This window comes from Trichoderma camerunense (assembly GCF_050948025.1).
Source record: "Trichoderma camerunense strain CBS 138272 chromosome Unknown V8C40scaffold_2, whole genome shotgun sequence".
In the NCBI taxonomy this organism is placed as follows: Eukaryota; Fungi; Ascomycota; class Sordariomycetes; order Hypocreales; family Hypocreaceae; genus Trichoderma; species Trichoderma camerunense.
This window is the reverse complement of record NW_028145368.1, coordinates 1,866,770-1,877,786: the sequence shown is the minus strand read 5'-3', so window position 1 is coordinate 1,877,786 and position 11,017 is coordinate 1,866,770. Positions and strand designations below refer to the sequence as shown.

The 11,017-nt window shown below is 51.0% G+C and overlaps 4 protein-coding genes across 4 annotated transcripts; 2 read left to right on the top strand and 2 right to left on the bottom strand.

The window, feature by feature from the left end:
* The first annotated feature begins 498 nt into the window (after nucleotides 1-498).
* Nucleotides 499-2,184, top strand: V8C40DRAFT_233321 (isopenicillin N synthase family dioxygenase). Its single transcript, XM_083213337.1, has 5 exons — nucleotides 499-815; nucleotides 883-996; nucleotides 1,066-1,082; nucleotides 1,142-1,292; nucleotides 1,375-2,184. Exons 1-5 carry the CDS (start codon nucleotides 654-656, stop codon nucleotides 1,969-1,971), a joined length of 1,041 nt encoding a protein of 346 aa, XP_083078026.1. The 5' UTR covers nucleotides 499-653; the 3' UTR covers nucleotides 1,972-2,184.
* Nucleotides 1,953-6,035, bottom strand: V8C40DRAFT_233316 (uncharacterized protein). Its single transcript, XM_083213336.1, has 5 exons — nucleotides 5,093-6,035; nucleotides 4,421-5,040; nucleotides 4,270-4,363; nucleotides 4,130-4,212; nucleotides 1,953-4,071 (listed from the first exon to the last, which is right to left on the bottom strand). Exons 1-5 carry the CDS (start codon nucleotides 5,426-5,428, stop codon nucleotides 2,031-2,033), a joined length of 3,174 nt encoding a protein of 1,057 aa, XP_083078025.1. The 5' UTR covers nucleotides 5,429-6,035; the 3' UTR covers nucleotides 1,953-2,030.
* Nucleotides 6,036-7,391: 1,356 nt separating this feature from the next.
* On the top strand, nucleotides 7,392-9,779 carry V8C40DRAFT_233312 (uncharacterized protein). Its single transcript, XM_083213335.1, has 2 exons — nucleotides 7,392-9,063; nucleotides 9,142-9,779. The coding sequence occupies exons 1-2, from the start codon at nucleotides 7,454-7,456 to the stop codon at nucleotides 9,317-9,319; spliced, it is 1,788 nt and encodes a 595-aa protein (XP_083078024.1). The 5' UTR covers nucleotides 7,392-7,453; the 3' UTR covers nucleotides 9,320-9,779.
* An 84-nt stretch (nucleotides 9,780-9,863) lies between these two features.
* V8C40DRAFT_233311 (ribosomal protein S5 domain 2-type protein) lies at nucleotides 9,864-10,960 on the bottom strand. Its single transcript, XM_083213334.1, has one exon. It carries the CDS (start codon nucleotides 10,888-10,890, stop codon nucleotides 10,003-10,005), a length of 888 nt encoding a protein of 295 aa, XP_083078023.1. The 5' UTR covers nucleotides 10,891-10,960; the 3' UTR covers nucleotides 9,864-10,002.
* Nucleotides 10,961-11,017: the final 57 nt, after the last annotated feature.

Below are 11,017 nucleotides of genomic sequence, written 5' to 3'. Positions count from 1 at the left end.
TCTTTGGGGTTTGGGGGGTTCTAAACAGTTTCCCCTAGACTAGATGGTCCAGCGGTGTGGCGCCCAACAGGGCCAGAGTGTGGCTTAGCATCTGTGTCTGTCAACTCGTATGTACATATGTGCGGGTGGCTGGTGGGCAGCAAAGTGGGCTGCATCTTGACAGCACTGGAGCCTCTCATCTCATGATCTGGGTCTACCTCGGCTGCTCAGACCACAACCACCAGGCTGGATGTATTTGATGTTTGCTTAGGTCGTCGTTTAATATCTAGTAGAGATCAACATCGACTACTACAGTCCATCTTACCTAGTCGTTACACCTACCACACAGGAGCTATTACATAGTATTACATACAAGCTCCCCTCCAACTAGCGGGAAGCTCCAAGCTTCCGTCGACCCCGCTACAATGAACTCACAGCCCTGTTCCAAGCGCATAGCGGGGTGTCCCAATCCAGCTATCGCAGCGATCCCGGAACGTCAAGGGACTGCTAGCTGTAATACTTTGACGCTATGTGCCGTCCCAAGATAAGGGCATTTAGTAGTTAATAGATCGTAAGACGATATCGCTGGTTTGACTCTTCTCCATCTTAATTCCCTCCTGCAACTCCAGCATTCAATTTTGCATTCTAAGGCAAAGAAAGGAAAAGGAAAAGCCATGGCTGCTGCTACTGCAAATATCCCCATCATCGACATCTCCGGTGACCAGGATGTCGTCGCCAAGCAGCTGGTCGACGCTGCTCAGGAGCACGGCTTCATCTACATAAGAAATCTCGGAGCCGATATAACTGCCAGCAGCATTGACGGAGCTTTTGCACTGGTAATACTCTTACGAAACATGCATTTCTTTTCTTCATTCATAATCTGACATTGGGTGCTGGGTTTAGTCTCGGAAGCTGTTCGATGCTCCCCTCGCAGAGAAGCAGGCTTGCACTATTCAGACAAATAACCGCGGCTGGTCTGGCATGCACTCGGAGACTCTAGACCCCAAAACCCAAAAGGTAATCTCTTCTCAATTTCTACACCTCTGATGTGTGACTGGCTAATGGTATCTTATCGCTTCCTACCAGGTCGGAGACTTCAAAGAGTAAGCATAATCCATGCCCCTGAATACGTTGTAAACAACACAAACTCATTATTTTGAAGGGCCTTCAACTTTGGCGAATTCATCGATGGGAAAGCTCAGCAGCCCCTCCCACCCACCATCGCCGCCGACGAGCCTCAGATCAGTGCATTTGCAGACTCGTGCCACAAACTCTGCCGGAAGCTCCTCCACCTGCTCGGAATTGGCCTCGATGTGCGTCACTCTCACTCTTTAATCTTGATATGTAGCCCATAGAATGCATTGAATGTCTAATAGCAGTACGATCATCTGTTAGGTTGGCGATTTCTTCTCCTCAGCACACAGCACCAATGGCGAATCCAGCTCCATCTTGCGGCTCCTCCGCTACCCGCCACCTGACCAGACCTCTGCCTCCAGCGACGACATCCGTGCCGGTGCACACTCTGACTACGGCTCCGTCACGCTGCTCTTCCGGCTGAAAGGTCAGGCAGGACTGGAATTGCAAAAGAGGGACGGCTCTTGGGCCCCTGTCCCAGTCTGCCCTCCAGGCTCAGAGAACGATCCCAGCCCTCCTATTCTGATCAACATTGGAGACCTGCTTTCTTACTGGACCAACGGGCTATTCAGAAGCACCGTCCACAGGGTGGTCTTCCCATCTGATAATGCAACAAGCAAGGTAGAGGGCGAGACTAGCGCTGGACCGCGTTACTCGATTGCTTTCTTCTGTCATCCTGCGGGATCGGTGGCGTTGGAGCCTGTGCCCAGTGAAAGAGTGAGGAACTTCATTCCCGATGAGAGCGCGCCGAACGAGAACCCATATGCTGAGAGAAAGGTGATGACGGCGAATGAGCATCTCTTTATGAGACTAAAGGCCAGTTACGGTACTTTGTACGATGATGAAAAGAAGCCGTGAGGCCCATTGTCTAATTAAGAATTATATAAAGATGGTATTTACATCATGTTCACATGGTCTTAAACCAACCCTGAATACCAACGCCGCCACGGATCATGGAATCCATCGTAATATTTCTTCGTAGTCTCTGCGTCCTCATAAATGGCGAGATGATTTAACACCCTCCAATCAAAGACGCTTATCCATTCCCGTCTCTCTTCTGGGATATTCTCACGGATGCTCTCCAGTTTGGACAGCAGGGCCTTTGTTTCTTGCTCCGTCTCTACCGTATCAACAAACAGAATCTTGTTACGACCTATTTGGCTGTCTGGTAGCTGAGAATTATCGACTGTATCATTTCTGATCCAGGCTTCGGCATCTCGGATAATGTTTGATAATCCGTGTTCTCGAAACAACGGCTCAACCCCATCGAGATTTTGAAAGTAGGACGGTAACAGAACAAGTCGATTAACTAGCTGGCAATCAAGACCGGCATATTGACAGATGGTCTCAGTTTTTTCAGGCCTTCCTTCTGAAGGCTTCCGTTCCTGTCCAACATCGCGACTGTGCTGTTCATGGCTACTGCGGGTCGGGGTTGGAGGTTGGGTAGCGGCATCATCACCAGTCTCATCCTCATCCTCATCTTCACTATCAGGTATGACGATGGCGCTATCATTCAACGGCAGGGGGGGAGACGGCAGCTCCGGTGGTTGGACCGCAGCGTGCTCTTGCCTGCTAGTATTCGTCTCTTTTGCCTGGGGCTGCTTGGGGTGAGGGGAGGCATTCAAGTCTTCGTTGTCAGATTGGCAGACAGTCGAAGGGAACTCTGATTTCTGGGGCTTCTGTGTAGAGTTTCCATCTATCTCTCCCAGTGGACGTCGTATGGGGGATTCGGATACGGGTTTGCGATCTGGAAATGCTGACTCAGATTCCTCATCTCTAGGAGACTGACGGCGTTTCTTTGGTGGAGAGAACAAGGCTGATGCAAAGGCAATACCTTTCCTTTTATGATCAAGGTTGGGAATTGCTTTTGATAGATGCGCTGTGGGGGATGGTTGTGTTGCAGCAAGTCTAAGGGGCTCGGAAATCGAGGCAGTCAATAATTCAAGGGATCGTCCTAAAGAGCTTCCAGTAACGTGTCTGGTTAGAGGTAGAGAGCCTGAGGAATTATGAGAGGCTCGTCTCGGCGATGGTGTTGGCATCGTTGTTGCTGTTAACTGCGTAGCGGCGTCAACAGCTACTCCTCGTGGATCGGCTTGCTCTAATTTTGCGATCCATGCAAGATTGTCCTGGCTATCTTCCAAGTCAGGCACTGATGTGGCGCGCTCTGCAATTTCTTGTAGCTCAGTAAATGAGAGCACATCAGAGAAATCTCGATCGAAATGAATCTTTGCAACGGACGGGAATCGTAAGCTCCACCAGTTTGTGTCGCCTGCTTTGTCAAAGCTGAAACATCTCATGTCAAAAACGGGCGGATTCGTAAATGCCACAGTCATCGACGTGGGCTGGGCCCCGGCGGCAGCCTTCAGTTTGGTTTCAACGTTTTCTGCAACTGGTACCGGCCTTGGATTCGTGTACAATGCGAATGTCTTGAGCATAGCCTCATTGAGCTCAACGACGTTGACAACAGTAAACTCTGGCTTCGCATTCCATCTCTTTACTTCCTCTCTGTTGTCAATGCAGCCAACATAGAAGTGAGTCCATCTGAGGTTCTCAATATTGTATGACCTCGCTTTGGCGGCATTGAATCCAGCACCAACCACAGCAAAATCGCCAACCTCTCCGAAGCGACCGATGTAGTCTTTCTTGAGCTTAATGCAGTGATTTGTAAATGGTGCTCCGTCGCTCTCAAAGTTGAAATAAGGCTGGTCTGATTTTAATACCAGACCCTCACCCCTGTCTGTAATAACTTTGGCGAATGCATTTCGCAGCGCCGAAACTGCCATGGGATGACTGGTGTTGATGATTTGCCTTTGTATGAGTTCAGCTTGTCCCTTATCACAGCGAATCAGTTTTTCGAGTAGCTTGAATCTTTCCGAGTGCCGAACATTTAGCAAAGATTGGCCATCGAGAAGCAAAATATCGTAATATACTATCATTAAATGTTCGTGAGGCCTCGGGCTGGTCAAGTTAGGATGCTATATATGATCATCGCAATCGCAAGCAGAGGGTTACTGACGGTGAGTCTTGGCCTGTATTCATGAATCGACCGCGACGGGCGACATGTTTTCGAATATGATGAAAGGGGAGGATTTTCTTTTGCTATAGGTAAAAGTCAGCCAACACAAGGTCACACTCTCATTGTAGATGGTGGCCTACCGATTCGCTGTAAACAGCCAACTCTCCTTCCAATATGCACTCGCTTTTGATATCGCATCCAGCCTTTCCAATTCCCAATGAATCAATGATGATCCTTTCCCAACCATTAGCTTTTTCGACTAAGCAAGACATTTCTTTCAAGAGTAATTACCCAATTAATCGCTCTCTGTCTTCAGTGCTGTCCTTTCCACTCTTGGAAAAGATTTGGATACCGCGTCTACCCTTGCTAACGTCAACGTGGATCTGGCAGTATTCTCCATCCACTTTTGCTTCGACGCTCATCACACCACCCTTGCACATGTTGATGCAATGTTTCATGCTGCGAGCTTTAAACCACTGTTGCCTCCCGACTTTGACTGATAGTTGTGGCTTGATTGACGATAGTCGCTCGCGCTCAATGTACAAATTCTTAGGGTGTAGAGAGCGCACTTCCCTCCTCAGCTGCTGCATGGTCTCGATAGCAATGGTAAAGTCTTCACGGATTTTCAAAATTGATGGCAGTAGAGGATCGCACAAGCGATAAACTTCATATGCATCAAACACCAGTGGTTGAAAGTCCTTGAGAACCAGTCGTGTGAACCATTTCGCTTCCCTCGCAGGCAGTCGTCTATAAACAGCTTCCAAGCCACTCCGACCAGGCGGTTTAGCAATGGTTGCGTCTGGAACTCGTATAGATGGCGAGCTCCATCTTACTTGGGCTGCAATGGAATGCAAAGCTTCATCAATTTCTTCAACAGTAACTTGAAGTCTCTCTGGAAGAGTTGGGTTCGGCTAGAGACTAGTCAGATGCCACTCCCCTTACGGTGGCAGGAGTATAGCTTACAGTGACAGTCAGAATACGCTCTACACAATCGGCAAGATCCAATCCAAGACCTGGCTGTTTATAAACCGAGAGTTCCTTGAGTCGAGACGATCCAAGCATCAAGCCGCGTCCGATGACGCGCTCAAGGCTGTTTGCTTGTATGCAATACACTCTATCAGTCCTCTTTTCAGGAAGTAATGTGGACAGGAGAGCTGCAAGGTTGGCGTCTGGGGCATCGATAAGGTTGCGATGCTGAGAGCACCATGTAATAAGTGCCGAGGTGCTCGACTTGCGTGCTTTTGCTAGTACGTAAGATGCCTCCAACAAATCGCAGACGTGAGAAAAAGGAAAGGGCATTTCGGCTTCATATAACCACACGACATTTCACAGCATGCTCTGTTTCTTTAGTGCATGAATATACCCAGGTACCAACTGCTATGGCACCCACGGTCTGAGCAGTGGCCCAGCATCCGGCAATTGCTCGTTCGATGTTCTCACGAGATGGCGAGGCTGGATCGGCAAGGCTGTGAGACAGATTCATCAGCTTCGAAGCTTATACGCCCCAGCTCAGTGAAGGGAGATGCCCTGTGATCATGCCCTGCAGATGGAAAGAAGCGCTTGTGGCAGCGCGATAGGACACGAGCAGCCGGGCTGGCGGAATGGGTGTGAAATCTCCACTCACATCTAAAACACAGCCAAAAGCTTGACATGGATCTCTGGGCACGCGACGCGAGATTCACGGGAAGTCACATGAACAGGCTGCACGTGCAACGGGCTGCAGCCCTCCGGAGAGCGGATGGTGGAGAAGGGCAGAAAGTTTGTTGACTGAGAAAGATACAAGTCACAAAGTCAACTTCAAGTTAGCAGCAGAAGGGCATGATTATTGCAGGACACGCAAGGAAAGGCATGCGAAACACGGCCGCGCCGCTTCTCCAGGCGTCGAGATATTGCGCGGAAATTTGAGGTCGGTTCGGTTCTAGCGAGCACAGTACAGTGCTCATAGGTAGGTGCAAGGCCAAAGTACCAACAAATATGCGGCCACTGGGCGGCGCAGGCAGGATGTCGGTACTCGTAAGAGGCCGAGTGCTTGTACTCGTACTTGTACTGAGCACGGCGCCCAACATCACGTACCACATCTGCAGCGGGAAGCGGTAACGGCCAGCGCTAGCCGAAGAACCGGTACGCGATCGGTGGTACTGCTACTTCCATGGATCCATGGATGTTTGTTGTGCCCCAGCAATCAGCTGCTGTCATCGAAAGCATGGAAGCTTCGAAGTAGTTGAGGCATTGAAAGCTGTAAGCCGCCAGCCCCCAACAAGCTCAGTGAGCATAATTGTGAGATATTGCCCGCTAGCCAGACTAGCACGTAGTGGTACAAGCACCCAGTGTAGGATGTACGTAGCTGCACCCCCACTCGCTCTCCGCCGAGCCCCTGAAGAGCGACCAAAGCGATCCACTGGAGATGCGCAGCTGTTTGGGCGGGTTTGGCGGCTTCGGGTTCCAGCGTGCAAGTCAGTTGACTGCCTCCGCAAGGGAGCCCAAGAGGCAAACGCATGTCTGACCTCGTACGAGCAACAAGTGGTTATAACTGCGTCATGCTCGTTGAAACGGAGGTCACGGTTGATACATATACATCTGACTGTCTTGTGCTAAGCTGTTTTACTACTTTTTCTGCCTGTACAACCTCGCCTAGTATTGGTATCATCACCGGTACGACGAAGCTCAACAACATCAATAATAGCACATACGAACTCAACTCTGCTGCTTCAGGCATCACTCACTCACTCGCTGCCAGCACACCACCACACACACCACTCACTCGCGCCCACTTACCCACGGGTGCTGTACACTGAGTGGTCGGTTTCGATTTGAGACAAAAATTGACATTTCTCTGTTCCCCCTCTTGAAGCGAAGGAGGGGACAAGCGGATCTCAGCGTCAACAAAACAGCAAGGGAAAGGGAAAACGAAGCCCGCCCCCTCTTTCGGGCCTCCATCCAAACCTTTTTTGCCGGGCTGTTTGTTGTTGTTGCTCAGTTCTCGTCGGGCTGCATCTGCATCTCCATCCCCATCTGCATATAACATCGCCCACCGCCTCATTTGCTGGTACCGGGACTAGAACCACAAGCACGCCAGCCTAGCTCCAGAACATTCGCCTCTGTTGACAAAAGGCTCGTCGCCCCCTGTCGTGTCCCCGGGCAACTTCTGGGTAAGGCGACCCCGGCCGCGCTCCCTCTGTCCAATAACCGCCCTGCGCTGAAACGAAACGGAGTCGTCGCATCTGCCCCAAGGACTGCACAAGCCTGGCCAGGGCTCCGCAGCCGGTGCTATTATGAGAGCGGGAGCGTCCGATTTTCCTTCTCCTTATCAGCATCGGCTGTCCCATGAGCGGCCTGCACTTTGGAATTTGCATCGTCGACAGCAGTGCTCGCCCTCTCCTCGATGACTACGAGCTGCTAAGCCAGGACCACCAAAGAGCGCTCCTTGTTCGAGTAGCAGTTGTTTCCGTTCACTTTCGGCGCCTCAGGGCCCCAGCCACTCATTTGCATTCTGAAAAACGTCGTCCTGTTGACGGCAGCCACTCTCTATCACCTGTAATCGTCCTGTCTTTACGAGCCCGCATCAATCTGCCGAAATACCTGGATATGGCCTCGCAGCAGCACGAGATTCGTCTTCGCTCGTCGGCGGCGGGAAGCCCTGTGACCGATACCAGCAGCATCGCCAGGACCGCCACCTTTGCTTCTTCCACCTCCTCTTCCCCTGGAATCTCACGATCGCACAGTGCGTCTAGTACCTCGTCCACCTTTGACGACTCTCAAGCGATGCCTCCACCGCCTCTTCCCCGGAGCGACTCCTTCACTCGAGGCCGTTCACGTGCATCCCCTTCCGTCTCGCGGCACAAGAACCGCCTCTCGCTTACCCTTCCCGTCGCCATGTCGTTTGACGGCCCGAGGCTGGCCGATTCGCCGGCGATCTTGTCCGCTTCAGCCATGGTCTCATCGGTTCCTCAAACGCCATTGGAGACTCCTGCTTCTGTTGCTACCTCTCCATCGAATGCAAACGAGTTCATAATCGCAATTGCGGCGCAGGAGCGGAGAGTCTTGGAGCTCAAGGAGGAACTCGCACAGGCTGAGACCGAATTGGCAAGGCTAAAGAAGCAATGGGCATCGGAAGAAGTCTACCGCAAACGAAGCAACAGCCACAGAACCGATCCCTTTGGAATCTCACAGGCTAGCATCGATGATGATGCCTTGGTGGCATCTCGGCGCAGCGTCGAATTGGATCGTCGGAAGCACATTCTTCAGGGCCAAACCACTCCTGCTCAAGCCCGCCGCAAGGTTATTCGTGGCGGACATGCCCGCACTCTATCCCTTCTCTCTCCCGTACGCACAGAGAGCGTATTCTCCCTCAATGAAGTTACACAAGCAGATCCAATCGCCCTCCCATCGGTGGAACAGAGAATGGCCCAGCTCACCGACCCGACCCTGGCAAAACGATCATCCTGGCAACCCCGGTCCCAGCCGCAAAGCATGGCGTCTGTCGTCGGCGTCGCATCCGTTGTCGAAGACTTTAAGCTAGGATTCCGCGCCTTCGTAGAGGACATTCGCCAGATTACCGTCGGAGATGAACCGGTGACCGGCCAGCCGCAGAGACCAATTTCGACCTCCATCGCCAATGCTCGTGAGCAAGATACGAGTAAGCCGAACCATGCCACCACCCACACTAGGACCAGCAGTAATGAAGGTTCCAGTACGGCCGCGTCGACCACATCCCAAGCTAACAGAACCCCCGAGCTGAAGCCAAAGAACGGGACTGGGAAAGGGAACAACAAATTCTCCTGGACACCGCTTGGTTTCGACTCTGTTGACGATACTGACTGGTCCAACTGGGATTCCCCCGTCTCCACCAAGTCTGCCCGCTGGAGTGGTTCTACCATTAATAGCAGTGGCATTGATGACATTCCCGAGAAGGAGGATGAAGAAGATACCAAGCCGTAAGGATTATGTCTTGTTTCATGAAGCTGTCTGTGCATGAGTGGAGTGACTGATACTCAAACCTGCGATCTTTTTAGGGCAAGGAAAGCCGATGCATCACTTCTTTCTCCGACGCTTGAGGACCTATTTCCTAGCGTTGTTCATCATCTATCCCCGAGCAACCTCAAGAGGACGGCCAACAACCTGATGGACGAATGGGAAAAGTCACTGGTGGCTCCCCAGCCCCGAAACAACAAGGAAACTGCCACCGCATAGAGCAGGCTCATGAGCGGCCTTGGTTATTTCCTTTTATTTTATCTTATATAAATAAACCCCTGCACCAAGCGAGTGCACGATGAACTCAACCAAAGACACATAAAGTTCGGATCGAGGAGATTCTTCAAAAACAACAATGAGAGCACGGCCATGAACAGCCGCAGAGATTTCTGGTACATCTTACGACAATAGTTTGGAATGATTTGGATGAAAGAACATCAAAGAGATGGTACCGCAAGATTAAGATTTTTATAGAGTTTGTATGGGAGCATGCCTGTTTGTCCTTGATGTTTTTTTCTTGCCTTTGGCTTTTGCTTATAGCTATCTTCTTCTTCTACTACTACTTCTACGCAAAAGCTGGCTATCCGTTATATTGGATCAGGATTATCGGGATAACGATGGCAATGAAAACATGACGCATTATGAGAGAGTAATTTGCAAAATAAAAAAAGAAAGAATTCCAAACAACACGTGCTCGTATTATTATCGCGTGTTCAGCAAGTATAACAAATCGAATGATATGTCTGTCTTGTTTCTTTAGAAGCATCTCTTGAGGGCCGTGGAGAGCTACAGGAGTGTGTAACAAGCTCTTCTATTCTGTTATATATAAAAGTAAAAATTGTATATGAATATGCCTCCTCTTTCTTTCATCTCTCCCCTCCCATCAACACAAATCATCACCATCATTTCCCCTTCTTCTTATCCTTCTCCTTCCCACCCCCATCCCCCAACCCAGCCCTCACAAGCCCATCCCTCGCCACGCTATTAATCAAAGCAAACCTCCTCGGCCCAAGCTTCACGCCCCCATACCACCTCGTAACCACAACCATCGCATCCCAAACCTCCATCAACTGCAGCAAATGCAGCAATCTCCCACCGGCAGCATCTTCGCCATCGTCGTCGCAGTCGGAATAGCTCGTGCCTCCTGGCCCGCGTATCCTCCACGCCGTGATGTTGTGCGTCGCCGAGCGGATGCGCCGATCAGACCAGAGCAGGTGCTGCAGGAAGAGTTTCGCTTCTGCTGGTGACGTGACTTTGGCGACGTGAGCCACAAACGTCGATTTGTTCTCTACAACGACTTCTGATAGTGTCCATGGAGGGGGCGTCATGGCTGCGAAATCCGTCTGTTCGGCGTCCACTGCGCGCTCTCCCCGATCTGCATTCGCCCCTTCAGCATCGTCAGCGTCGTCCCCTTCTTGTTGCTGAAGCAACTCCTCCCTTTCTCTCTCCTCTTCCATCCTTCTCACAAATTCTTCCACTGCATCGAATAGACACACGCTTCCCGGCTGGAATACCGTCCCTAGGGCTTCCCTAAATACACCCAGGTCCCTTGCGCCGGCACCTCTTCTTCCTCCGGAACTGTGCTGCGTGCCTAATACCACCGGAGGCTCAGCTGGATATGTGTCTGGAAACTGTAGTCTCAATGACGAGGCTTCATCGCCGGGCAGCTGTAATATATATGTTGTAGATGAGGATGCCGGGCCCTCATCTTGGTCTTCGGAGGGGACGAGACAGCCCTCGCCGTAGATGGAGTTGAGAGCTTCTACCTCATCACGGAGGTCTTCGGACATTATTTCAAGAAATGTAAAAAGAGTACCAAGTGATATTTTATGGTCTATTCTTCAGGCCAGTCACTCTCACCCAAGATGATATGAGTTGATATTCGTCCAATGAGCTGATGGCTTGGTGTACGATTTT

What these genes read in the sequence shown, in the direction of transcription:
- V8C40DRAFT_233311 (XM_083213334.1), bottom strand. Translation starts at nt 10,890, where the DNA reads ATGTCCGAAGACCTCCGTGATGAGGTAGAAGCTCTCAACTCCATCTAC.
- V8C40DRAFT_233312 (XM_083213335.1), top strand. Translation starts at nt 7,454, where the DNA reads ATGAGCGGCCTGCACTTTGGAATTTGCATCGTCGACAGCAGTGCTCGC. An exon ending in GATGAAGAAGATACCAAGCC is followed by an intron (nt 9,064 to 9,141) that starts GTAAGGATTATG and finishes CGATCTTTTTAG; the next exon opens with GGCAAGGAAAGCCGATGCAT.
- V8C40DRAFT_233316 (XM_083213336.1), bottom strand. Translation starts at nt 5,428, where the DNA reads ATGCCCTTTCCTTTTTCTCACGTCTGCGATTTGTTGGAGGCATCTTAC. An exon ending in GACAGAGAGCGATTAATTGG is followed by an intron (nt 4,364 to 4,420) that starts GTAATTACTCTT and finishes TGGTTGGGAAAG; the next exon opens with GATCATCATTGATTCATTGG. An exon ending in AATACAGGCCAAGACTCACC is followed by an intron (nt 4,072 to 4,129) that starts GTCAGTAACCCT and finishes TAACTTGACCAG; the next exon opens with CCCGAGGCCTCACGAACATT.
- V8C40DRAFT_233321 (XM_083213337.1), top strand. Translation starts at nt 654, where the DNA reads ATGGCTGCTGCTACTGCAAATATCCCCATCATCGACATCTCCGGTGAC. An exon ending in TTGACGGAGCTTTTGCACTG is followed by an intron (nt 816 to 882) that starts GTAATACTCTTA and finishes TGCTGGGTTTAG; the next exon opens with TCTCGGAAGCTGTTCGATGC. An exon ending in TGCTCGGAATTGGCCTCGAT is followed by an intron (nt 1,293 to 1,374) that starts GTGCGTCACTCT and finishes ATCATCTGTTAG; the next exon opens with GTTGGCGATTTCTTCTCCTC.